Here is a 26,583-nt window from a genome sequence, read left to right on the forward strand (position 1 = left end):
TGTAGGACATTTAAAAAAACATTAAGGTATTATTATTATTATTATTATTAATATGAAGACTTTTTTGTTGAATATATAAATATGATCATGAATGTGGATAAATACTGTATTTTAACAATACGGTATTCTGTTTTTCACATTTGTTATTTTTTTATTTGTTATTTTTTTTAATCTGTTCGAAATAAAGATTGAAATGAAAATGAAATGAAAAGGTTAATATGTCCCCTCAGTGCAGGGGAGCAGCTCATATGAGTGTATTCTGAAAGGGTATTTACCCCCCCCTCTTCCTCCCCACAGGTACTCTGAACACACCCAGCTGCAGTCGAGGCAGCGCACCGTGCAGGAGGCCATCCAGAGCAAGCTGTCGGACCTGGACCAGTGGATCTCTCAGTACCAGGCGGCGTTCTCCAACCTGGAGGCCACGCAGCTGGCCAGCCTGCTGCAGGACATCAGCAGCCCCATAGATCTGGGTCAGTCCCACAGGAAGTGATGCAAGCAGGCGGAATGGATCAACTTGTTAAACATTTGCAATTTCTTAAGTGCATTTTTGCATAAAATTGCTGTGTCTCAATTAAGACACTCAGTGAACACTGATGCAGTGATTGCATTTTAACGCCTCTGTTAGCTAGCAACCATATGTTTTGCAGTCATTAGACTGCTCAATTAACCCTTTAAATTGTTTTGTTTTTTCAAATCCACTTTAGTGGTACATTTATTAAATGGTGAAGAAAAGCCACATGTTAAACTTTTATTTGTGATAGCAGCCACAATCACGGCTTATCGTGTAACGCCGTAATGTAGCCAAGATGGTGATCATTGAGTGTGAACTTTTTAAATGCGAGTGCACCATTCTGATTCTTATAGTGCATTTTGCCATATTCAACAATGGGATGCACTCCTAACATTCAAAATGGCAATTGTTAGCACAGAAGTACATACATTGATTCACAGCATTGGGCTTTATGCAAGGCACTTTCCCTCAGTCTTGTCTTAAGCTTCTGTTACGTGATGCCTTTATTATTGAGTGTTGACTTTACATTATAGAAAGGACTGGGAACACTTTGACAAAGATATCTAATAACTCCAAACCTTTTTCCTGGAATACCACTGCCCTGTTCATGTGTCATGGGTGTCCATTTGTTTACTGTCTATAAATCATTGTGGTAGAGTAGTATTCTTAAAGGTGCCACATGGAGCGTGTTGTATTACTTTTCTTGAGCTGTGTTCCTGATTGTCCCCCTCCTCAGGTCCCCCCCAGCTATGTCCCCAGCGACGGCCTTCCTGCAGAACGCAGGCCAGGCCCACTGATCAGCCAGTGTGAGAGCCTGGAGGCGGAGGTGAGCGCCCTGCCTGCAGCAGCGCCGGGGGGCCCTGCGCGGCTGCCTGGAATGTGCAGCTGACACAGCTACGCACAGTGGCTCTGCTGTACCCCAGAGCCACCCTGCTGCTGCACCGCGCACACCAGTGGAAGGCCTGGCTGGAGGAGCTGCTGAGGGACATGACGGTGGAGCACTGCCAGCTCATCTACAGACAGTAAGCTGCCTCGGACCCTTTTCCTGCATGCCTAACATCGGGTTAATGGATTCTAATAAACTGTTACTATCTGGCTCGCGCTGAATGAACGAGCTGGCTAACAGTGTGTATAAACACACACCTGGGGGGCTCATTGTTTAGAACATGAGTGTCCAACATACGGGATGACTTTGCAAAGTGTATATATTAAATTGAAGACATTAACTGCTATTTTCACAGCTTTGATGTATTTTGTATGTATACATTTGACTAGGCAGAACCTGAACCTTAACTTAACCTTAACTTAACCTTAACTGAACCTTAACTGAACCTTCTTCCTTAATAGTTCCCACTTTAGTCTGTGTGGTGTCAGGATTACTACACAGATGTAGAAATGTATGTCAAATACGTTTCTACATCTTGACAAGTTTTTTAGATCCTAAAGTCAAATACTATATTGTTCAGTTCCTGATACTAAGAAATGTTGTTGAAATTGCCCTTATTTTTCTTTAATGTCAGGTTGTTCATAATGTTTTTGTAAAATCATAGTTCCTTCATTGTGAACATTTTCAAAATGTATTTTTTGCACAAAAACCAAGGGATCAATTTGGAGTTGTCCTTATTTATAGGTTATTATGCTATGATGTCACTGGTCCGGCCCACTTTGAGAACAAATGTGGCTGTATGTGGCCCCTGAACTAAAATGAGTTTGACCCCCCCTGGTTCAGGGCCTGGTGCCTCCTCCCGTCATGTTGCAATGCCTACAGCTTTGTTTCCCTCTTTTGACAGATACGAGGTGCTGTTCGCCCCGCAGCCCCCCCGCCGCCTCCTGCCAGTTCCTGTCCAGTGTGGAGCTGACTCTGCAGCACCAGGCGGCTGAAACCAACGAGCGCGTGCTGCACCATGCGGAGCGGCTGAAGGCGGAGGGCACCACGGCAGCCGCCTGCCAGGAGCAGCTGCAGGAGATCGAGCACTGCATCAGCGTGTTCCTGCGGGAGAACGAGGAGCCGGGGGCCCTCAGCCTGGCCGGCATCATCACATCGGCCCTGTGCACGCTCTGCAGGTTGGAGAGATACTTTATTTATCCCAACATCAGGAAATCATTTTGTTCCAGCAGCAGTGTCAAGTCTTCCACAATTTAATATGTTTAAAAGATTCAATAAGATACAAATATATGAAACATTACAATGAGCAGCAATTAGACATGTCTCTCATTCTGTGTTGGGGTAGAAGTACTCGGATCTAGTTAAAGCTCATACTACAGTGTACAAATGACTCAGTTTATTTTGATGCTAATACATATTTACTTTTGCTTAAGTAGCAGAAGTAAAAGTACTCATTATGCAGAATGGCCCATTTCAGCAACATATATTTTTACAAGTATCGATGCAATAATGTGTTTTATTATTTCACTTGGGTCAAATATGGGGTTTATTTGAATATACAGTAGTAGCATAATATTAAAATAGTAACTCAATTTTAACTTAACAGTAATTGAGTTATTGTTTTAGTATCACTCCACCATTGGTAAAGTACTTTCTAAATACATTCTATTTACCATTACCAAAATCATTATTCAGCTTTATTACTAAAACTTTAAAATACCACAATTACATCTAATTAGACCTAGTCCTTCAGACATGTGGTGCTTCCATAAGGGGAAGAAAGTTTCCTGTGAACAGGAGTGACGGAGGTTTTGTTCCAGGAGGAACCTGGTGATGGAGGGCGCAGCAGCCAGTGCAGGGGAGCAGCTGGTGGACCTGATCTCTCGGGACGGGGCCTGGTTCCTGGAGGAGCTCTGCAGCATGATGGGAAACGTCAGTGCTCTGGCTACACTGCTGCAGCGATGCCCCCTGCTGCCCCACGACCTGGACCTGCCGGCACCTTCAGCCACCACCCAGGCCGTGTACCTGGCCAACGCTGTCCACACCTGCTTACAGGTGGGTACACTCTCAAAACACATCAGTTTTTTAGATGTGTGTAACTGTGAGTGAGAATCAGTCTGATGTTGCGAGCGCATTCCGAGATAACATAGAAAGACAACCCTCTATTGGCTTTCAGAATATGAAAATATTATCGCCATATTCTGACAATTAATATATTTTGGAAGCTTGTAAAGACAGGGTGTCAACTTCAGTGATCACTGTCTCCTCTCACTCTGATCAGCACCGCTCCCCCCCCTCCCTACGTCTCCCTGAAGTAAAGAATGACAGACTGATAGTAACACAGCAGGGTTTTTTTCCTTCTGATTTATATATTAAAAAGAAGCCTTGGCTTTCAGAATGTTAAAATAATATCGCTTAATTCAGCGTTGAGGCTAAAAATATTGTCAGCAAACCTAAAGGCCTTTTTCTCAGAATATGGAGAACTGCCAACAGTGTGTGTAACTGAAAATGTGTGTCGGGGTCCATGTGAGTGATTTTGATGGAGCAGGTCACAAAGGTCTCTGTCAGAGCAGCGTGTCTGACTGTCTCTCTCCTGCAGGAGCTGAACACCAACTTCCGTCAGATCATCTTCCCGGAGGCTCTGCGCTGCATGGTGAAGGGAGAGCCCACCCTGGAGACCATGCTGGGGGAGTTGGAGCAGCTGGTGGAGCAGAGCTCTGACGGGCTGGGCCTGCAGGGCCTGGTGGACAGTCTCCAGGCAACCACAGGGCTGGAGCCCGACGGGCACAACCGCTGCCTCCACATCACCAGGTGAGGAACGGCTTTATACTGGAGTCAAATCAGACAGTGTTGGCTTAAGTCAGAGGTGGGGAACCTTTTTCCTCTCAAGGGCCATTTCAATTTTTTCAACATCCTCCAAGGGCCGTACAAATTATTGACCTCTGCTTAAAAATACTAAAATCACAGCCCATTAATTTCGCCTTTCTTTCATGCTGTGCAAAGAAAAAGCAACCTCTTAATCCAGATATCCAGATTTTTGCCAAAAACTGCGGCATGTGTACGGCTCCTTATGGGTACTGACATTTGTGAAGTGCCGGAGCGGCGTTCTGGTGCTCTCCTGCAGAACTGCACCCCTGTCAGACCAGACATATACCACGTGATGACACGTTAGGCTCATGTTGTGTCCAGGAAAAACAGGCACTCGCTTTTTTAATTTTTTTGCGGTCTAGATTTCTTTAATTTTTTTTTTTTTCTTCGTGTGTTTATAAATTACCTCGAGGGCCGTACCAAATGGTTTCGCGGGCCGTATACGGCCCGGGGGCTGGAGATTCCCCACCCCTGGCTTAAGTGATCGAAAACCTATGAATGGGACAATGTAGAATTGTTTTAAAGGGTCCCTATTCTGATGTTGGGGTTTCCCCTCTCCTGTGGTGTGTTCTCTAGGTGTTAGTGCATGTCAATGGTCTGCAAAGGCCAACATCCCTGTGTTCCCTCCAGAGGGAGTTTTTTTTTAACATTGAGGCATTTAACACAGTAAAGGCACAACATACAAATATCAACCTGAACATTAGCATAATAGGGCCCCTCTTATTACAGGAATTGTATGCAGGAAAGTACCGACTTGCACCATGTTGATTTGGGGATCTTAAGGATTCATGATAACCTTGTTTGTTTGTTTTTCACAAAAGAGTCTGAACAAATGTGTTTGTTTGTGCTCAGGATGCTGCGTGCCCAGTACTCTGAGCTGATCCAGCCTCGCAACATGGAGGGCCCGGGGCAGGACACACCCAAGATGTCTGCGGGGCAGATGCTGTTGGTGGCCTTTGATGGCATGTTCACCCAGCTGGAGACTGCCTTCGGACAGCTCACAGAGAAGGTAACCCTTAGCCTTCTTGCAGATGTTAGATAGTCGTTTTATATTGAGATTTCCCATCCTCATGCTTCCATTCTAGATTGTTTGTATGATTAACGGTTATTTGCAGTTACCTTGAGTCCCTTACCACATTCTCCTCTTCCTCACCTTCAGCTGAGCTCACTAGAGCTGCCGCTGGCCTGGAGGAAGGTGGATGTCCTGAGGGAGGCTCGAGCCACGCAGCTTCACTTCTTTGACAACCCGAGTCAGAGACAGCTCATGGAGGAGGTGTTCTTCCTCAAGAGGCTGCAGACCATCAGGGACTTCTTCAGGCTGTGTGCCTCCTTCGCTCAGACTCTGTCTGGTGAGACTTCTGCACTGATACAAGTAGCTGTGGACTCACAATGAACTCAGCAAGTTCTTTCAGACCAATGATCAGCCCCCATCCACTCACTTATGACCAGTCACATGCTAAATAAATAACAAAATAAGAATTTAAGGACAGAATTTAGTGTGCAATTAGCACAATTCAATTAACGTGTTGAAATGCTTGGAAGAGATTTTCACGTTTTGTTCTACGACATAAAATACGTCAGTAAATATCCCACTGGTGAGTGTCTGAAGCTTTTGCGCATCTGACAAACAGCGGTTGCTAAAACGTGTCTAAAAGAAACTAGTAAACACCATGCCAAACATTAGCTGCTTTAACATAGCGGGTGCGAAGTGAAGTCATGTGACTGTGTTGTAGTTCCTTTATAGCCTAACGTTAGCTTTTACTTCTGTCGATTGCATTTACGCATCAATATTCATAACGATTATTAATATGTGGAGATGATCCTGCTGAACAAAATGTGGAAGTATCATAGACATGTTTGACACTGATTTTATTTACTGCAATCATTCTGAATTCCAATGGAGAAATTCCATTGCCTTTTTTTTAGGGAGCCCCTGTAATGCTACCTTCCGGATCAGCCTAGAAAAATACGTCATAACTGCAACACTTTAAAGCTAAACTTTATACAAGAATTGTGGAAGAAATGTTTGATTTCCCCTCATGCAGTAACATATCACAATATTCAGACCAATTCATGCTGTACAGGAATATTTACCATTGTTGAAACTTCGCTCATCATCTCATGTACCTGCTGTCTAAAGAGTGTGTGACATCTTGTTTGTTCAGGTACCTGCCCCCCCACTGAGGATCTGATGCCTACGAATGGCCCTATTGCTCTGGGTAAGCCTCTGTACCGGCGGCCCAGCGCCTCAGGGCCCGGCGTGGCCGTGGTGAGCGAGGAGCAGATGACCCGCCCCATCAAGGCCTTCACGGCGGAGTTTGTCCGGCAGATGCTGATGGGTCTGCCGGGCCAGGCTCTGGGTCTGGCCCTCTGCAGCACCCTGTCGGCCCTCGGCCTCGACGTGGTGGCTCAGGTGGAGGCCAAAGACTTCGGAGCAGAGAACAAGGTACAACAGAGCCCGAGACCTTTGGTCTAATGTACAGGTATTTTGTACATGTGATAACATGTAGCCCCCCGCACTGGGTGGAAGCCCACTATAGTTTCTCTGATGTTCATGAAATTTGGTATCAACATTGCTCTACTGTGAACATATTACAAATGGGCTTTCATTAGCCACACCCACCCAGAAGTTGGCCATTTGGATTAATGTGCATTTTTTTTCTCCAGTATTTTTATACCAAACCTTTACGAACTCATCCTATTGAGTAGAGTGTAAAAAAAAATGACCATTTCACCATCAAATGTGAAGTTGCTTTGTCAAAGAAAAATTCAAATACTCGAGCAATGAGGTTTTTGCTCAAAGGAGAACATTTTGATGATATGCATGTGTCAAACTTCCACACCAATTGCATATGGGTTTCAGCGGAGGGTAATTTTATAGGCATAAATACAGTCACTTTGTGAGTTGGGACTCAGTGCACTTTATCTTCTGAAGATATTAAACTCTTAGCTGGGTATATTTGCTTTAAAGAAGGGTTTAGTGTTCAACATGTGTAGAGAGAGGTCCCTGCGATGGTCAGCGTGTGAGCAGTCCCCTGTCTGCTCTGTCTGAAGGTGCCTCTGGATGAGCTGTGTAAGAAGGCGGTGGAGCAGAGCCTGGCGTCAGGGCGGGGCCCCCAGCTGCTGCTGAACAGGGCCACGGTGCTGGCCTCCTCCTACGACACGGCCTGGAAGAAGGTGGACCTGCTGAGGAGGCTGGACTCAAACCTGGAGGCCGCCAAGGCCAGCCTGCAGAGGAGCCAGCTGCACATCGCCATGTTCCAGGTACACTCAGTCACCAGGAACAAATTAATCTTATAACTCACAAGGCTCAGGATTTGTACTTAATTGTTTGTGTAATAATAATAATACAAAATATATTTATCTTATTGTATCTTTTATTGGACATTCTTACTTTAACTTTAATCATTCCATTTTGTTCAATGTATCTTTGACTTTATTTCATTCTAAATGGAGCGATTGTAATCAGAACCTAATTTCCCCCAGGATGAATAAAGTACTCTGTTTCTGATCAACCTGTAATAGATGCGAGCTACACTAGCAAGTTGAGTTAGTGATGATGTCATGTATTTAACATTTTTTTAAAAAGGTCAGCACAGTGTCTTTCAGGTATACATGTGTTTTTTATTCTGAATGTTACCCCCTTAGTGGCAGCATGAGGATGTTCTGGGCCCCAACAACCAGCCTCTGAGTGTCAGCATCCCCCCGCGCTCCGTCATCCTCAGCAACATGAAGAAGAAACTCTACAAGCTGAGTCAGGATGAGGGATCCATCGTGGCTATTCAGGTCAGTATCAGAGCATTACACCGTACTGTGTGTCATCCATCAATCAAATGCCCCTCCCCTTTAGAGATGGTCCCATACTGGAGCCTTTATCAATTTAAGGAAATGCCAAACTATAAAGCATGTATTTACATTGTGAGCAATAGTTGGCACTTGTTGCCAATGATTGTAATTTGGGTAAAAAGGAAATCCTTTTTTTCTTGTTGGGTTGTTTTTGCTGAATACTAAAATGCAGTTTGACTGTGTCCTCAGGAGAAGCTGGCGGCACTGGAGGCGAGCATCGAGCAGCGCCTGAAGTGGGCGGGGGGGGCCAACCCAGCGCTCGCCCCTGTCCTGCAGGACTTTGAGATGACCATCAGGGAGAGACGCGCCATGGTGGCCCGAGAGAACCAGCGCACCAGCCAGGTAACACCACTGCTCCAAGCCCACTGTGAAACTTCCATCAGAGTTTTTTAGCAGCCCCAGCACCTGATAGATGACCCATGGTTGCATTCGAATAGTCCATTTAGCTTAGGAACCTTCCTAACGGAGTGAAATGACCCGGAAGTCCCTCAGTGGCAGCCATGATAAGTGCCGTTCGAATTCTCTAAATTAAAAGGAAAGGAGGTTTCAAACTTCCTTTATAACCTCCTTTAGCTTAGGAACCACTGGACCTCCCTAACCGAAAGGAGAGGAGAAAATGCTGCCCCACAATGCCTTGCGGCCGCAGCATTTGCCGTCACACAACAGTCGGCCGTTCACGGAAACAACCGATTATGAACGAGAAATGATATCATGAAAGTTACGGTGCTTATTAAGCTTTTTAAAACGTATGTGGTAAGTTGCCAAAGTGCTTTGTTTTGAACGTTCATCAGTATTATAATCAAAAAGAGAAATATGAACGTTAGTTTTTACTGAAATGATTAAATAAAGTCAACATTTCACAGTCTTTACTGAGCTGTGTGGGGTTTGTTCAACTTTTAAAAGATGTTTGAATGGTGATATACACAGTGATAGATGTTAAGGACTAACGTTTATAATAAATACATTTGTATTGATTTTAAGATCTTTTCATACAATCATACGTATTGGGATCATTTGTATTAATGTGGACCGGAGGGAGAGGGTGACGAGCATAAGTTTCACTTTCCTTTTTTATTTCAATTCCAACTTTGGTCATGAAGAATATGTTTCTCTGTTGTCCACGTTCATAAAGCATAAAACAACAGCATCAGAGCACGGTGCAGAGTCTCTAGATGAGTTTACAGTAGTCCCTCGTTCTTATTAAACATCCATGTTGTAGTCCGCTGTATAGAAAACTGTAGTTTCCATAGTTTCCCCACAGCAGCAGGCGCACATTTATGACCTCCGCTGGTGCATCATAAACACGTGGGATAGTGAAAGTGCAGTCGGATTCTCTAAAGTGCCGCAGTCTCTTCTCCTAAATCCTTTTGAATTCTCCTATCCACTATCCCTTAACCCCGTGACCTTTCACTCAGAGGTCAAGGAATAGACGATAGGGTTAGAACTTAGGAGCTGTTTTTTTGGAGTATTCGAACGCAACCCATGTTTGTGATCTTTTTCCCAGGTCACCTTCTTGTGCTCCACCATCCTGAACTTTGAAGGCCTCCGGACCCGCTCCCCCGAGGCTCTGAACATGGACGCCGCTTTGTTTGAGCTGCTGAAGCGCTGCCAGCAGACCTGCTCATACGCAGCCCAGTTCAGCAGCACTGTGTCTCCACTGGAGCTCCAGCTGCTGCACCGACTGGTGGGTGACCTCCGACCTGCACACAGGCTGTATACTGAGCTGCAGGAATGAGTCGTGAAACCTGGAAATGAGTTAGCATTTGACCTCTTCCGGTTCCCTCTACTCAAAGTCAATGTATTTTTAAGCGTTTTTGGTTAGATGCCTGGAATAGGGTCTGTGGTTAATACAAGCCGAAGAGATATTTATATTTCGTTCTACAGCATAAAACACATCAGTAAATACCCCACTGGTGAATGTCTGATTATAGGTGACCAAATCGACGACTAAAAGTCACGTCCAAATGTAGCCGCTTTTAGCATAGAGGTGGTGATGCACTGCCATGCGTTTGTGATGTCATTTCTTCATTAAAATATTAGGCCGTTCCTTTACATGTCAGACATTCTTACAATTAAAACATTTTAGTTATAATTAGATGATTCAGGTGCATCCTTGAAAAAACAATACAGGGTTAGGCCTGTCGCGATAAGCAATTAAATGAACTAGATAACTTTTCTGACCTCGATAAATTGCCGTTTACATGCGCGTTTGTTTACATAAAGATGTGACCGGCCACTCTACTCTGTCAGTGGTCTAAAATGGTCTTACAACGGTGCCGACAATATTATCGTTTATCGCAATAATTTCCGGGAAAATGTATCGTCCAACAAAATTAATTATCGTGACAGGCCTATACAGGGGCCCATTCGTTAAAAAAGAAACTGCCCTATAGCTGAACTAGAAGAGAGAAAGTCCACACCTTACTTTATCCTCTCTGTTGATCTGTACAGAGCCCGGGGCTGGACCTGCCCATCGGCAGTGCTGATTGGCTGAGCTGTGCCCAGAGGCAGCTGGAGGAGGAGCTGAGCGTGGAGCGGAGGACTCGGGAGGAGCGGGAGCAGCAGCTGGAGTCCTGCGGAGAGACCCTGCAGCTGCTGGTGGACTCCATCAAGACCACTCTGTCCAACCACAACCGCCAGCTGGCCGACGTCAAGCACCTGCTGAGAGCCATGTCCAAGGTAGGACAAGACACTGACCTGGACCTGCACACTGACCTGGACCTGCACACTGACCTGGACCTGCACACTGACCTGGACCTGCACACTGACCGGCACACTGACCTGCACACTGACCTGCACCTGCACACTGACCTGGACCTGCACACTGACCTGCACACTGACCTGCACACTGACCTGGACCTGCACACTGACCTGGACCTGCACACTGACCTGCACACTGACCTGGACCTGCACACTGACCTGCACACTGACCTGGACCTGCACACTGACCTGGACCTGCACACTGACCTGGACCTGCACACTGACCTGCACACTGACCTGCACACTGACCTGCACACTGACCTGCACCTGCACACTGACCTGCACCTGCACACTGACCTGCACCTGCACACTGACCTGGACCTGCACACTGACCTGGACCTGCACACTGACCTGGACCTGCACACTGACCTGCACACTGACCTGCACACTGACCTGCACCTGCACACTGACCTGCACCTGCACACTGACCTGGACCTGCACACTGACCTGCACACTGACCTGCACACTGACCTGCACACTGACCTGCACACTGACCTGCACACGCACACTGACCTGGACCTGCACACTGACCTGCACACTGACCTGCACACTGACCTGCACACTGACCTGCACACTGACCTGCACCTGCACACTGACCTGGACCTGCACACTGACCTGGACCTGCACACTGACCTGCACACTGACCTGCACACTGACCCGTACACCACTGCAAGTCTGTGAACATTTAATTCATTTGAAGTGAAGTCATAACACTTAGGACCTTATTTTATTTTATACATGGATGGTCAGTATCATTTGTGTTTCTGTGTTATTTCTCCAAACAGGATGAGGAGGCGGCGCTGGCGGACGGGGAGGAGGTGACCTATGAGGGCAGCGTGCGGTACTTCCTGTTGGAGTACAAAGCCTGGCAGGACAACATTCAGCTGGTGCTGTTCACGGTGGTGCAGGCCAGCGGGCAGCCTCGCAGCCAGGAGCAGCTGGAGCTGCTGGAGGAGATCCCCCCCACCCTGAAGGAGCTGCACGCCCAGAGCCAGAGGTGCTCACACACGCACATGCGCACACACACACACACACTGTATACATACTGTGCTAACACTGTGTGTGCTCCTCTACAGTGTGTACAATGGCCTGGTGAGCTTTGCCTCCCCTCTGGTGACAGACAGAGAGGGGGAGTGTTCCAGTCCTGTGTCTGCCGCTCAGACCAGCTTCGCAGCAGGTAGGACACTGCAGCTGTCACATCCAGAGATATATAACCCAGTAAATGATCTCCTCAGTCAATAAAAACTGTTCTTATTTTCCTTAAAGGTAGGGTAGGTAAGTTTGAGAAACCGGCTCGAGATACACTTTTTGTTATATTCCATGGAATGCTCTTAAGATATTCATTGCTATCGGAATGTTAAGTGCTTTGACAAAAAATCCATAAAAAATGTCATCTGTGGAAGCCGTGGTACTGTAAAAAGTACGACCAATCATTTTAGCCGGCCCGGCTAAAATAACTGGATGGCCTACCTGCCTGTCAGCCTTCCATCTGTGCACAAACTTATCTCGTGCCCTCAAGGGTCATGTGCGCGTTCGTGTGTGTTGGAGGAGGGGCTCTGTAAGGAAGTGGCAGATTTTCTCCGGTTGTGTATTTTAAAATTCTAGCGATCTCGAGCTGGTTTCTCAAACTTACCTACCCCACCTTTAAGTATTGTGGCAAAAACTTGTAGCATGACATTTTGCTGTTCCTAACTTGCGTGACATTGCACTTCCTGTGTTGTGACTGTTGCACAAGTCTCAATGTTCATATTGTGCAGCTCTGTCAACAAAACACATAGAGAAATAGGCACCTCTAGGTTCATGATTAGGTTTCTGCGTTAGTCCTTACCGCTTCATGGTTTATTAAACCTGCCTGAATTTAATTTGCTGTTCTCTACGATAGAACACTCATGTATGTTTTTGAACATGTCATATCTGCTTTTCCTCAGCTGTTAAATGCAGTGGGGTGAAGACCCAGCCAGACTCCATGTCCCAGAATGCACGGAAGGCTCTCCCCCGTAACCTGGGAACCCCCACTGACACCCCCCCCAGCACTCTGCTGGTGAACAGCAAAGGCCTCAACCCCAGCCCCAAGAGGGCGGTACGGGACCCCAAAACAGGACGAGGTACTTCTTCACTGACTGACTGCTCATATTACCCCCCCCATAGCTTCAGGAGCAACACAGTGACGCTGCTCAACCTTTAACTACCTGTTACACGTCTGTCACCCTCACAGCGTGACTAAACATAGACATTTGAATAGAGATGTGGCTTTCAGACTTTTAATAGACATGCTAACACATGTTGTCAGTTATTTAGAGAAGGTTGAGGTAGACTTTGAATAAAAGAAAAACTGAAAGGAGCATGAATGAACGCTCGATATTGATTGTGTTGCAGCGGTCCAGGAGAGGAACTCGTACGCAGTCAGTGTGTGGAAGAGGGTGAAGGCCAAGCTGGAGGGCAGAGACATCGACCCCAACAGGAGGATGAGCGTCACAGAGCAGGTAACACGCACACACACACACGGCACATTTAATCATCATTTCACTAGCAGGTAACACGCCACAACAATGTCATTTTAAAGATTTAATGAAGGAGGCACAATGAATGGGACATAGAGGGGGGGTGAAGGTGGATGCTGTCTGTCAGGCTGGTCTGAAGTCCAGGCACTGAGCCTCAGGGTGGGGGTTCTGTCTCAGGCACACTCCTATGGCATCCGTTTGTGTATTCATTCCATGCCCTTGATATCAGACGCTTACACTGGTTTGCTCTTTGTTAGCACTTAGTCATAGCATATTGTAGTATAGTCACAATAGCTCGGCACTCTGTTTTACTGAATACAAAATTCTACTAGTCACTCTTTTTCAGCGACTAGTGGCACCTTTGTCTGACTTGTTTAATTAACTAGCTAACAGGCACCTTAGACGGTACCTAGAATGAGACATCCAGGAATGGATAAATGGAGGGTGGGTTGAGAAAAGCAACTCATTTCAAAGTGTGTTTGTGGCTTATCAGCTGGAAGTCTCCCTGTAAGTCTCTCAGAGTCTGGCATATTATCAGTACTAATATTGAATGAACTGAGCAGTGTCTGATGCTCATGTGATCTTCATGTGTCGCTGTGTTTCAGGTGGACGTGGTGATCAAAGAAGCCACCAGCATGGAGAACCTGGCTCAGCTGTATGAGGGCTGGACGGCCTGGGTGTGAGCGCCTGCTCCTTCATGTCTTTGTTCCAGCGAAGGCTTGGAGATCCACCAGAGTCCAGCGGGTCTGGGGTGTCGGAACAGCAGCACCGGGCCACACTGGGGGGAGCGAACGGGAGGCGGATGCTCAATCCGCCTCCCAAACTCCTGGGCACCCAAACCGGTGCAGCGACCTCGTAGCACCGCTGCAACCACACCCCCCCAACCTCCGGCGAGCGGGCTAACACACGCTTTGTGGGCCTGCCGCCCCGCCCTCCTTTCTGGGGTTTGACCAGGCAACGCAGTGCCGGATGGGGGGAGGGGGAAGGAAGGAAGGCAAACGCCTCCTCACCCTCGACTTAGAAACACCTTCCCCCCCCTCACCTGCATAGCTCACCGTCAAGTTGTACCCATAAATCACTGCATCCTGTTGAGCCAATCAGAGTCCACCTGAGGGCAGGGTGAAGCAGGAAGTGAGCCGCCTCCCTCTGAAGCACACAGCCGCCGCGCTGTGGGTGGGACTTCACCGGGGGGGCTCAGATGGGCCACTCACATGGTCACACTTGTTTTTCTCTAATCTTTTCCGTTGTGATTGGCAGCGGGTTGGCAGGAGCTGAGAGCGAAGGTTCTTCAGGATCCTGAATCCACACCACCCAGCAGCTGCAGTGAAGGAAATGAAGGGGAACAATCAAAGTGTATTTTGGTTGATAAACAGTCAAAACTTTTACAGAATTGTTGATTGGAGTTGTTTTCTGAGGAGGTTCTTTGTGCTCTGTGGTTAAGTGAACGGCCTGTCATGTGACTAGTTTCTGATGTCTCATCTCGTAGAGCATGAGGTGACGTCACTCCACGAGGGCGGCCTCACTCTTTTTCTTGGTGTGTTTCTTCAGTCTGTGTGAGCTCTGTAACTCTTCTGTCCTTCTTTAGACCTGTAGATGTTTTCTGCCTTTTTTGAAATGCCTGTCACAAGCTGTTGCTTGCCTCATACATACTCCTCCCCCCCCCCCCCCCCCCCCCCCAATGCTTGCATTTTATTAATATTGACTTACTAGTTTTACATTTTTAGTGGGAGAATTGATCTTTTTGGTGATGGTGCAAAATGTTCATTCTTAAAGCTTTTATTGGATTTTGTTGGATGCCAAATAAACATTGACCTATGAAGTGTGGAGTGTTTCTAATGAACAATGAGAATCCATAGACGCAAGAAACCTCATTTATTTGTTTGTATAACTCCAGCTGTTTATACAGCTTCTAGATATTACGCGGGTCTGACTCACGCCTGCAAAATGATTAGGCAATGTCCGTCCGTCCCCCCCCCCTGCCTCCCCTTCAACACTGCATCTAAAATAAAGGCACTCTTTCGTCCCCAAACATATCCATGTCTTTTCCTGATAGTATGTCAATTAATTCAAGGAATTCTGACCAGGAGAATTCCTAAGTAAAGAAGGACGGACTGCTCATGTAAAGGACCCTGAATTCTGTTGAGTTCCCTGGTCCCCCTGAGGCTCATGTTCTATATGTGACCGCATTAAAGCCTGGCCACAGGTTGCTCTGTTACCTCGGTGAGGACACTTGGCTCTCCTCATTCTTTCATCTGTACGATTGTCAGATTGTATCAGTCAGTGCTTGAATTGGGCCGGTACTCACCGGTACACAGTACCGGCACTTCTGATTTTTACCCATGTGGTGCCGGCATCTTACTGAGTACCGGCAAGGTGCCGGTACTCAGTAAGATGCCGGTACTTAGCCGCATACTCAGCCGGCGGCACGTCATGACCTTTTATATATATATACAGTCTATGGTCATGATGCATGACAAGAAATATGCCCAGCGTAGATGCACCTAGATGCGTCATGCGTCATGAGATGCCGCTGGTTGTCGCCGGACAAGGAGCCGACTGCTAATACAGAAATGCTGTGCCTGTGTTAGAAATGTTGTCTGACGGGGAGCCTTCTCTGGTCGAGCCTCCTGCTCCAAGTTCTGTAGCACTAGCTCCCACAGAGCCTTCTCTCCCGTCTCTCATTGATTCCCTCTCTCCTTTCCTGCTGAAAGATGGTGAGTGTACTCAGGGACGAGGAGTCATTTAACCAGCCGCCAGTAGGAGTCAGGCTTTACTTTCTTTTATATCCATAAAGAAAAAGTAAATCTGTTTACAGTTCTGTTTCATATGGATGTTGAGAGGTATCTATCTCTTCATTTTGCTCTCAAAGTGCACCAGATTGATGCATTTAACTTCAATATTTAAAAAAAAATCTTCCCGGGGGAGCTGGCCCCCGGACCCCCCTAGAGGGTGTCAGGTCCACTCCCCACTTATAAAAATAGCACTTTACCCCTGCACCCCCTCTAATCTCAGATGCACCCTGAGTCATTTTGTTTAAGTACAGTGAGCCTTTCTAAAATATACAGTAAAGAGACAAACCCACCAGTATTAGGATATACTATGACTTTGAGCCAAATTCTTGTTTTTGGGCTGTATAAATAAATTGACTTGAAACAGTTGCTGATTTAGAGTACTGGCACCTTTTTTATTCCAATTCAAGCACTGGTATCAGTAGCACTAATTTCTTTTTTTTAATCTTTACTCATATCATGAAATGAAATAGACAGTTTAGCATTTTGCAGCCATGGTTACTACAGGGGGAAGACAAAGGCAGAGCAAGTTTATTTATACAGCACCTTTCAACACAAGGCAATTCAAAATGCTTTACAAAAATGAGAGACAATAAGAGCATTAAGAAATAGTGCAGTGGAAACGCAAACATTGAAAAGCAAAGATAATAAAACATGAATAAAAGTTACAGTGCAGTGCAAGATGTCAATAGTTCAGTTAAAACCAGAGGCAAAAAGAAAAGCCTTCAGCCTGGATTTAAGAGTTGCAGCGGACCGGCAGGTTTCTGGCAGTTTGTTCCAGATATTTGGAAATATCCCTAAAAGCAATAAACATACTGTTTCATTTGGACAGTATGTTTGGAACCAAAGTGAGGATTTAATTTTAGCATTATAGATTTAAAAGAATTATATATAACTACCAATAATATCAATGTCAATTTTATTTCATAATCCTCATAGACTTCAAAATAATGAAAAAAGTGTTACAATGTCTTTGTAAACATGCTGCTTGCCTAGTTTCAGCTTAAACACACTGTATAAAGGGCAGCCAATCGGAGGACAGAGGGTCTATGAGTGGTTTGGATAAAAGCTAAATAACATGTAGTGTTTGTTCTGTTATCTTGTGTAAACTGCCCCCCTCAGAAGTGATGCTTAGGAAGAGGCCGGCTGCAGCAGGTTAATGATTACAGCGGCTCTGTTTATCAGTGTGTGTGTCCTGTGTGTGAGGGACAGACGCTCAGGGGACAGCCATGGCAGGACAGCGTGTGTGTGTGTCCGACTTCGAGAAAGAAGCTGAGAAAGTTCTTCCTAAAGCCGTTTACGATTACTACCGCTCAGGAGCTGATGAGCAGAGCACACTGGCTGACAATGTGGCTGCCTTTAACAGGTACACACACACACACACACACACACACACACACTGAGCAGCTCTGTTGGACAGAGTCTTAGCATGATGTTCCAACACATCTACTTTGTGCCTCAGCCTTTAAAGCACAGCAGGAGTCTGATACAAAGAAGACAGAGTGGTTAAATCCATTCCAATATCATATCATTATTCCACCTCAGTGTCTCTGGTGCAACACCTGACTGCAGGTGAACATGTTCCTCTGGTTCTGTTGTGTCATTTCTTGTTTTCTGATTGATTTCATAATATCATTATTGTGTTTTGTATTGTCTCAAGCAGCTGTTTTTCTTCCTCTTTTTATTATCCTTGTGACAACATGTGCATCACTTAGCCTACATGTTAATAAAATGTGTGCATATACTCTAAAGGTTATTTTTGAATAATGTCCCTCCTAGGGGCCCCTCTTACTTAGAAAGTGAAACATATAATGCTTGAGGCTTCCTTCCTTTGGCAGGAGTTTAGTCCCTTGTGCCATAGCAGGCCCATATAACGTTCCTCAATGGACACTATGTATACTTGTGTATAAGTGTGTGTTTACTAAGATATGTTAGGAGATGTACAGGTATAAAGGTACATGATGACCACAATGCCCATAATCCTCTGGGTTTGTTCTGGACTTCATATTTTGTGTATAGGCCTACTGAGTGCGAGACGTACGGTGGCTGACAGGTGCAAATGCGTAACAACGGCCCAAAACACTTCCATTAGGAGAAACGTCTTCACCAACTTACCAAACGTGTTTACTAAAAGTGCTGCCTTAATGAAACGCTGCAAGAAGTTTAAAACACAACGGAGACCAGGGGACACTAAAAAGTGACGCACACAGCTGGGACCGGAGTGCTTAGTGACGTTCAGGGTTATAAAGCTGGACAACTGTCTCTGTTGTTGGAAATGTAACTAAAATGTTTGTTTTTCAGCTTATTTAAAAAATGTGATCACAAGACTCCTGATATTACTGTAGATCTGCTGTTAGCAAGTTAGCTAACCTATTCATTTCAAATATACTGGGTATACAATTATAACAGACAACAGAGACAGTTGTCCAACTTTATAATCCTGAACGTCACCAAGTGCCCCCGTCCCCGCTGTGTGCCTCACTTTTTTGTGTCTCCTAGTTTCAGTTGTTAAAGTGTTTTTGTTTTTTTGCTGCTTTTCGTTTATGCAACGCTTTTAGTAAATGTTGGTGTATCTTTCCTCATTTTACTTTTTGTTTTCTTTACCAACTTCTTTTTTAGGTTAAACGCTAACTGTGCCCCTCGTCCCTTTAAAAACACGCTGGTAATGATTAGAGCAGCTCTGCTCAGTGTTTGTCACTCATCAACTGTGCAGTACAGTGCACTGTGACTACATTCCATGTGTACAGTTTACACAAAACAAACTGTATTCAAATCAAACTGTCAGTAAGGACAGTGAGATGATGTTTGCCTAAACCTTTAATAATGGTAATCTTATCTCAATGGAATATATCAATCTGTCAAACCTCACTCAACACTGTTTGAAGGCTCCACGCCAAGAGATTTAATTTCCTTTTGTCTATAAAGTCAACTCTTCTATATCACCTGATGTTAAGCATCAGTCTGACTGTTTCATCATCTCTGGTTCAGCAAACATCAGTGTTGGTACACTGATCCCAATGATAAAGTCCCTTGTGACTGGTTAAAGCCCAACTAACCCAGCAGACTGTCACGATCTGGCTCACTAAGTTTATCCAATGCTGGGTGGATTTCATTCAAATCAATGTCTTTTTTTAAATTGGGCTACCAGTGTCTTTATTGTAAGAGTTGAAACATGCAGACAGAGGGGATGACATGTGGCAAATGGCCCAGGGCCCCAGCCGCCATCTCTAGCTATTGAGCTATATGGCGGCCCAAAATTCTATTTATTTATTTACAAAAAGTTCGAAAATATATATATATATATATATGAAATCATAAGACAGAATGGAGATACAGTATGTGAAACAGCACACCCTGATGAGCACTTTAGAATATGAGCCCAGACACTAAACAGATTCACATTTTGATTTACAATTGTAGGAGCCATTTAACTGAGTTTATTATATAAGTTTTGTTTTTATTTTAATTGTTAAATACTTACCTACTCACCTTAGTTGTTTACACCCCCAACTATATTTGTTGACACCCCTTGGTCTCCTATTTGCTATATTATGTCTGTTTATGGGGAAGGGGTTGGTGTTAGACGGGGGAAGCTAAACCAGTTCAACCACACACAGCAGACACACTGAGAAGGAAAGATGTATGTGGCGGCAATGGAAAATAAATGGATTCATCTTGACAAAATGGATTATCGTTTTGGATTATTTGTGCGTTGAAATCACACCCCCGTATGTTGGAAGTGGCTGCTCTAGAAACTTTTAAGTCACTACAACAATATTATGAAGTTATCTAAAATTGGAGATAGTTCACAGAGAAAGATTAGAAAATAAAAAACACTTACCAAATACCCTAAAACTAATATAACCCTCACTACTAAATGGTCCTTAATCATTAATTTAATCAGTCTGAACATGTGTTTAAAGTAGATAAGATGTTATAAACACTGACCCTATTGGAGTGAATATCATTTTCGTTTGGACAGTTAGTCATTCACACACTGAGCTCCCTCACTCACCAGCTGTTTGTCTGAGGCTGATTTAGTTCCAGATGTTAGACTGACCCAGTGTTCCCATAATATCACTACTAATGTAAAACACTCAACCAATACACACACCAAACACACAGAATAGAGTTATTGCAAAAGGAACTATAATGGGTACAGTGATGACGTACATTTGTAGGCTGACCCATTGCTTTTTGGGATGTAACAGTAAATAATCTCTGTGTCACCACATCTCCACATATAAACTCCAACTACAGCACGGTCACATGACTTCACGTCACCACCGCTAAGTTAAAGGCGGCTAATGTTGGGCTATAAAGGAACTACAGCACGGTCACATGACTTCACGTCACCACCGCTAAGCTAAAGGTGGCTAATGTTGGGCTATAAAGGAACTACAGCACGGTCACATGACTTCACATCACCACCGCTAAGCTAAAGGTGGCTAATGTTGGGCTATAAAGGAACTACAGCACGGTCACATGACTTCACGACACCACCGCTAAGCTAAAGGCGGCTAATGTTGGGCTATAAAGGAACTACAGCACGGTCACATGACTTCACGTCACCACTGCTAAGCTAAAGGCGGCTAATGTTGGGCGTGATGACGTTTAGTCGTCTGATTAAGAAAAAAATATTGACATTCATCAGTGGGGTATTTCCTGACGTATTTTAAATTGTAGAACAAAAGGAGAAAATGTATTCAGCTTTTGTTACCCACAGACCTTATTACATAAATCTAACCAAAGAACTTCCAAAAAATGTTGATTTATGACTTATTTCCAAGGTTTAGGACTCTTCACCTCCCATTTGACCATTTCACAATAGTATAGAAACGTGCAAAATCGAGATTAAACACACAGTTTGTTGAGTGTGAGTGTCATTGAATGTGTCACAGCTATCACACGTTATCCACAGTTAATCCAGCTTGACCTCTGTTGTTCCGACTGTGTGAAGCAGTCTGAAAGAATGAACTGGTGACGTTGTGCAGGTGGCGTCTCCTCCCCCGGGTGTTGAGGGACGTCTCCTCAGTGGACCTGTCCGTCTCTGTGCTGGGTCAGAAGCTCAGCATGCCGGTGTGTGTGGGAGCCACCGCCATGCAGAGGATGGCCCACCCTGAGGGGGAGATGGCCACAGCCAGAGGTACCACGCTGTGTGCTACTAGAAAATGAAATATAAATCACAGTTTTTCATTCGCAGGCTACAGCTCAGAACAACTTTTAATCTCAGACCCCAATCTAACGCAACCAGAAGATGGGGCCTTGGGCGTAAAGCCAGCCCACATTTCTGAAATCAGCTCGGTTGTTCCCCCGTTTGTAGAGATGTGGGTATGGAGGAAAAGAGAGAGGGTTTTATTTTCTGACACTTTGTGAGTTCCCTGACACACCGGGGACACATATTAATGTATAAAAGACATCAAAAAGTGCATTTTGCATGATAGGAGACCTTTAATATTATTACTTTGAACTAACATAATACAATTATGTGTAATCTGTCAACTTTTTCTATTTGTTTTGTGTATTTACTTCATATTAGGGGAGCTACAGAGCTAGTCAACACAACTCGTCATCCATGCCACACATTTATAGAGGGTGGAAAATATGTTATATTATGTTTCTACCCAGCAAGCCGAGCAGCGGGGACAGGGATGATGCTGAGCTCCTGGGCCACATCCACCATAGAGGAAGTGATGTCAGCGATGACAGCCACAGGAGGCGGGGTCATGTGGCTGCAGCTCTACATCTACAGAGACCGAGAGCTCACTCTGTCATTGGTCCGCCGGGCAGAGGAGGCGGCCTATAAGGCCATATTTGTTACCGTGGATACACCTTACCTGGGGAGGCGATTGGATGACATGCGCAACCGCTTTAAACTTCCCTCACACCTCAGGTAGGAAGCAACCACAACAGCAGAGTACCATCAAGTCCACAGAGTGTCCTAACTTGTGTGTGTGTGTGTGTGTGTGTGTGTGTGTGTGTGTGTGTGTGTGTGTGTGTGTGTGTGTGTGTGTGTGTGTGTGTGTGTGTGTGTGTGTGTGTGTGTGTGTGTGTGTGTGTGTGTGTGTGTGTGTGTGTGTGTGTGTGTGTGTGTGTGTGTGTGTGTGTGTGTGTGTGTGTGTGTGTGTGTGTGTGTGTGTGTGTGTGTGTGTGTGTGTAGCCTGTCTAACTTCTCATCAGCCTCCCTGGCTTTCTCTGAGGGTAACTATGGCAACGACAGTGGTTTGGCTGTTTATGTTGCCAAAGCGATAGACCCCACCCTCTGCTGGGACGACATCACATGGCTGAAAAAACACACACACCTACCTGTGATCGTCAAGGGAGTCCTAAATGGTATACACACACACACGCAAACACACACACAAACGTTTGCTTACCCCGATGAAGGAATTACCTTCAATCAACGTCAATCAACTTGGTGTGTGTGTGTATGTTCAGCTGAGGATGCTGTCCAAGCTGTGAACTATGGAGTCGATGGTATCCTGGTGTCCAATCACGGAGCTCGACAGCTGGATGGGGTTCCTGCCACGGTCAGTGTGTGTTTGTCTGTATATTGTTCTTTTTTTAAATAAATAAATGTTTACCTACAATTATTCCATATTGTATACTAACAACAGACAAACCAACATTGTAACAAACTCTTCTAATTCTAACTAACAAACTGCTAGCCGGTGTAACCCTTTAAAGGAAGTGTTATTCTCTACCTTCCCTATAGTGTGGTGCAGCAACAGGTCCTAAACCCGGAAATGAGTCCGCATTTTAGTACTTCCAGTTTCCAAAGTCTCGAAGTCAACGTTTTGTTTTATTTACATTTACCAAAATATGGTCTGTGGTTAACATAAGCTCTCTCATTCTACTGTATGTGTCATTAAAGCGGCGGTTGCTAACAAGTGACTAAATTAGACGACTAAACGTCATCACGCCCAACATTAGCCACCTTTAGCTTAGCTGTTTGATTTGATTTGATTAGATTTCTTTCGAATGTGTAAAACAATAATAAAAAAATGTAACATGAGAATTATTATACAATACAAAAAATAAGCAGTGTCAAATTGATATACAAAGATATTACTCTACTTACTACCTTTAGCTTAGCGGTGGTATTTTCCTAAATCCTATGGAGAAATCCCATTGGCTCTGAGACGAGGGAACCGGTAGTGGTAAAATGCTAACTCACTTCCAGGTTTTAGAACTCTCACTGCACCACTCTATTAGCTTAGCGTCGGTGACGTGAAGTCATGTGACCGGGCTGTAGTTCCTTTATAGCCCAACGTTAGCTTTTTACTTAAAGGACTCCTATTATGCAAAATGCACTTTTTAATGTCTTTTATACATAAATATGTGTCCCCGGTGTGTCAGGGAACTCACAAAGTGTCAGAAAACAAAACCCTCTCTCTTTTCCTCTAAAAATGGGGGTACAACGGAGCTGATCCAGATTTGCTGATATGACGTAATATCGGAAATGTGGGCTGGCTTTACACCCACGGCCCTATCAGAAACGTTGCTATGAGAAACAATGCGCGACGTGTTTTGGAAGTAATATGGTCTGTGTTAACATTAGCAAGCATTGCTAACACTCAGAGCTAACCTGTACTGGAGAGAGTATGTGTAAAAAAGCAGAAAAAAGAGGAACTCGCCACAAGAAAATAAGTATTTGAGCTCCATACTGTTTCAGAAATAATCCTTAAAGTGGTTTGGAACATGATATGGTGTTTCATCACGGCAGCATTTAGCTGAGTATCTCGGTAGAATTCTGAGCAGGCATAAGCTCCCCCCCCTTTTTTTCACACATTTTTCTCTAAAGCTACAGACCCAGAATCAGCACTTCTCTAACAGGGCTGCAATAGAGGGATATGAGGCAGGGCTAGAATGGGTGATCTGTTTGGTATTTTGAGCAAAAAACTTCATAGACATGTTTTTTATAAAATGTTTATATATCTGAGACCTATAATATATGCCTAAAAATTGTATAATAGAAGACCTTTAAAAATCATGTTAATATGTGAAGATTGTCCTGCTGAACAAAACGTGTCAGTATCATAAACGTTTGTTTGTCACACAGATTATTACATTTCTAAGTTTGACTCGAATAAAGGATCCATCAAGAACTTGATGGAGCTATGTGGCTGTGCTGTGTTGGGTTAAAATGATGTCACAGTAGTTCATTACATCGTTGCCACGCAGAGCAGTTAGGAATCCTGCCTACATTGATTGAGTACTATCTGCAGAGGAAAACAACATTGATAAAACACCTGGTACCAAAGTGAGTTGAGTAGAGTTGAGCCGAACCATTTGATTTAAATGGTTACAGCAATCCTGCACTCCAGAACATTATTTTTTGGTTAACGCAGGTATTATGCCACTGGTCCAAAGCCACTTCTGTAATGACTTGAAGTGACAGACCCAAAAGCACAGCCCAGAGAAACACAGTGTAGTAGCTTTACTAGATTCAAGGCAGGCAGGGGTCACAACCAGAAGTTCAGTGAACAGGCAAACGATTCCAACAAGGGGCAGGAAAGGGTATCCAAAGTTAAACAGTCAAGCAGAGGTATGTATTTGTTTTTCTATTTTATTATTGCAGTTTGGAACAGAACAGAGGAAATATGATTTAAAGGCAATTCTTTTAGTGGCTTCGTTTTAATCCTAAAGATTAACATTGTAATATCGAATGGAGCAGTAATTACTTATTTGTGTCGGCCCATCTGAAAGTTAGCATGGAAAGGCTTCACTAAACAATAAGCAGTGGGTTTCTTCTCATTGGATTTTGGAATATTGCAGAAAATACGTTTTGTTCAGTAGGATAATCTCCACATATTAAAACCATTTTAAAAATGTTTGCAAAATAAATGCAATCGCCATAAGTGAAGAGCTAACATGGACATGCACAACCGCAATGGCTAACGTTACCACCGCTAAGCTAAAGGCGGCTAATGTTCGGATTGATGACGTTAAGTCTCATTTAGACACTTGTTAGTAACCGCTGTTTTTAACACAGAAAAGCTACAGACATCCACCAGTGGGGTATCTACAGTTTTTTTTATACTGAAGAACAAAATGGGAACATTTTTACAACTTGCACTAACCACAGGCCTTATTTTGAGAATTTAACCAAAAACTAAAAGAAATGGTCTTAGAGACAGGATTTTGAGAATGAGAACTCATTTAAGGATTAAGGAATTATCCCTACATACTTTATTGTGAAATAAATGAGGAGTGTGTGTGTGTGTAGCTGGATGTGCTGGAGGAGGTGGTGAGGGCGGTGCAGGGGCGCTGTGACGTCTTCATGGACGGAGGAGTGAGGCGGGGGTCAGACGTGCTGAAGGCTTTAGCTCTGGGGGCCAAGGCAGTCTTCATCGGCCGCCCCGTGCTGTGGGGGCTCGCCTGTCAGGTGAAGAGCCACGCCCCCAAACACTCATAATCATAAAGTGAAACTAAATGCCTCAATGAATTTTTGACACATTTTATTATGTTTTATTTATTTGTCCAAACTAAACTCATATGCTCTTAGACTTTAATTTCATTAAGATTTGATAAATAAAGATGGTGTGTGTATCCAGGGGGAACAGGGAGTGACAGAGATCCTGGAACTTTTTAAAGAGGAGCTACGACTGGCTATGGCTCTCTCAGGTAACACACACACACACACACACACACACACACACACACACACACACACACACACCATCATTTGTAGGCATATCAACTATTTTTCTAATTTCTGTGTGTGTGTGTGTGTGTGTGTGTGTGTGTGTGTGTGTGTGTGTGTGTGTGTGTGTGTGTGTGTGTGTGTGTGTGTGTGTGTGGTGTGTGTGTGTGTGTGTGTGTGGTGTTGTGGTGTGTGTGTGTGGTGTGTGTGTTTGTGTGTGTGTGTGTGTGTGTGTGTGTGTGGGTGTGTGTGTGTTGTGTGTGGTGTGTGTGTGTGTGTGTGTGTGTGTGTGTGTGTGTGTGTGTGTGTGTGTGTGTGTGTGTGTGTGTGTGTGTGTGTGTGTGGTGTGTGTGTGTGTGTGTGTGGTGTGGTGTGTGTGTAGGTTGTCGTTCTGTATCTGAGGTCAGCAGGTCTCTGGTCAGGAGAGCAGACTTCACTTCCAGGATGTAAGAGATGAACCTGCTGATGAGGCTATATTATACTGCTATTTGTCATATTATTAAACTATTTTTTTATTCATCCGTGTGTTTTCAAATGTATTTGTTTTACTTAACCAGTTAAGCCCAAAGCCTGTTTTTCAGGTCTCAGGCTCAGGAAAAGGACATTCCCAGAACAAATGACTATAACTTCACTTCTAAAAGGGGTAAATTCATAATCTTTTTTCTCAAAGCAAAGATAAACCTGCGAGTTGGATGTAGAGAAGTCAGAATTAATAAAGAATTATAAAGTAAATTCAGATTGAACATACTGTAGTAAACATTTTTTAATTATAGTGT

General features: G+C 44.5%; 2 protein-coding genes across 2 annotated transcripts in view; both read left to right on the forward strand.

Annotated features, from left to right (window-relative positions):
• smg1 (SMG1 nonsense mediated mRNA decay associated PI3K related kinase) overlaps window positions 1-15,191 on the forward strand; it is a 60,142-nt gene extending 44,951 nt beyond the window's left edge. The window contains 22 exon segments of the mRNA XM_034113789.1: window positions 298-474; window positions 1,248-1,303; window positions 1,306-1,349; window positions 1,351-1,389; window positions 1,391-1,533; window positions 2,302-2,326; window positions 2,328-2,575; window positions 3,218-3,452; window positions 3,997-4,208; window positions 5,118-5,274; window positions 5,425-5,614; window positions 6,431-6,711; window positions 7,320-7,529; window positions 7,914-8,051; window positions 8,301-8,453; window positions 9,616-9,795; window positions 10,563-10,790; window positions 11,657-11,868; window positions 11,948-12,048; window positions 12,800-12,976; window positions 13,248-13,354; window positions 13,978-15,191. Of these exon segments, the coding sequence (XP_033969680.1) occupies window positions 298-474; window positions 1,248-1,303; window positions 1,306-1,349; window positions 1,351-1,389; window positions 1,391-1,533; window positions 2,302-2,326; window positions 2,328-2,575; window positions 3,218-3,452; window positions 3,997-4,208; window positions 5,118-5,274; window positions 5,425-5,614; window positions 6,431-6,711; window positions 7,320-7,529; window positions 7,914-8,051; window positions 8,301-8,453; window positions 9,616-9,795; window positions 10,563-10,790; window positions 11,657-11,868; window positions 11,948-12,048; window positions 12,800-12,976; window positions 13,248-13,354; window positions 13,978-14,055 (3,391 nt within the window). The 3' untranslated portion in view covers window positions 14,056-15,191.
• A 1,585-nt stretch (window positions 15,192-16,776) lies between these two features.
• On the forward strand, window positions 16,777-26,326 carry hao1 (hydroxyacid oxidase (glycolate oxidase) 1). The gene is made up of 8 exons (XM_034113583.1): window positions 16,777-17,527; window positions 21,156-21,307; window positions 21,790-22,054; window positions 22,322-22,494; window positions 22,600-22,691; window positions 25,391-25,549; window positions 25,719-25,788; window positions 26,190-26,326. The coding sequence occupies exons 1-8, from the start codon at window positions 17,391-17,393 to the stop codon at window positions 26,255-26,257; spliced, it is 1,116 nt and encodes a 371-aa protein (XP_033969474.1). The 5' UTR covers window positions 16,777-17,390; the 3' UTR covers window positions 26,258-26,326.
• The last annotated feature ends 257 nt before the right edge of the window (window positions 26,327-26,583 follow it).

Source organism: Trematomus bernacchii, unplaced genomic scaffold (assembly GCF_902827165.1).
Source record: "Trematomus bernacchii unplaced genomic scaffold, fTreBer1.1, whole genome shotgun sequence".
In the NCBI taxonomy this organism is placed as follows: Eukaryota; Metazoa; Chordata; class Actinopteri; order Perciformes; family Nototheniidae; genus Trematomus; species Trematomus bernacchii.

Excerpts from the sequence above, each read along its gene's own strand:
- hao1 (XM_034113583.1), top strand. The coding sequence starts at position 17,391 with ATGGCAGGACAGCGTGTGTGTGTGTCCGACTTCGAGAAAGAAGCTGAG. Across the intron at positions 25,550-25,718 it reads TGTGGGGGCTCGCCTGTCAG|GGGGAACAGGGAGTGACAGA; the intron begins GTGAAGAGCCAC and ends GTGTGTATCCAG. Across the intron at positions 25,789-26,189 it reads ACTGGCTATGGCTCTCTCAG|GTTGTCGTTCTGTATCTGAG; the intron begins GTAACACACACA and ends GTGTGTGTGTAG.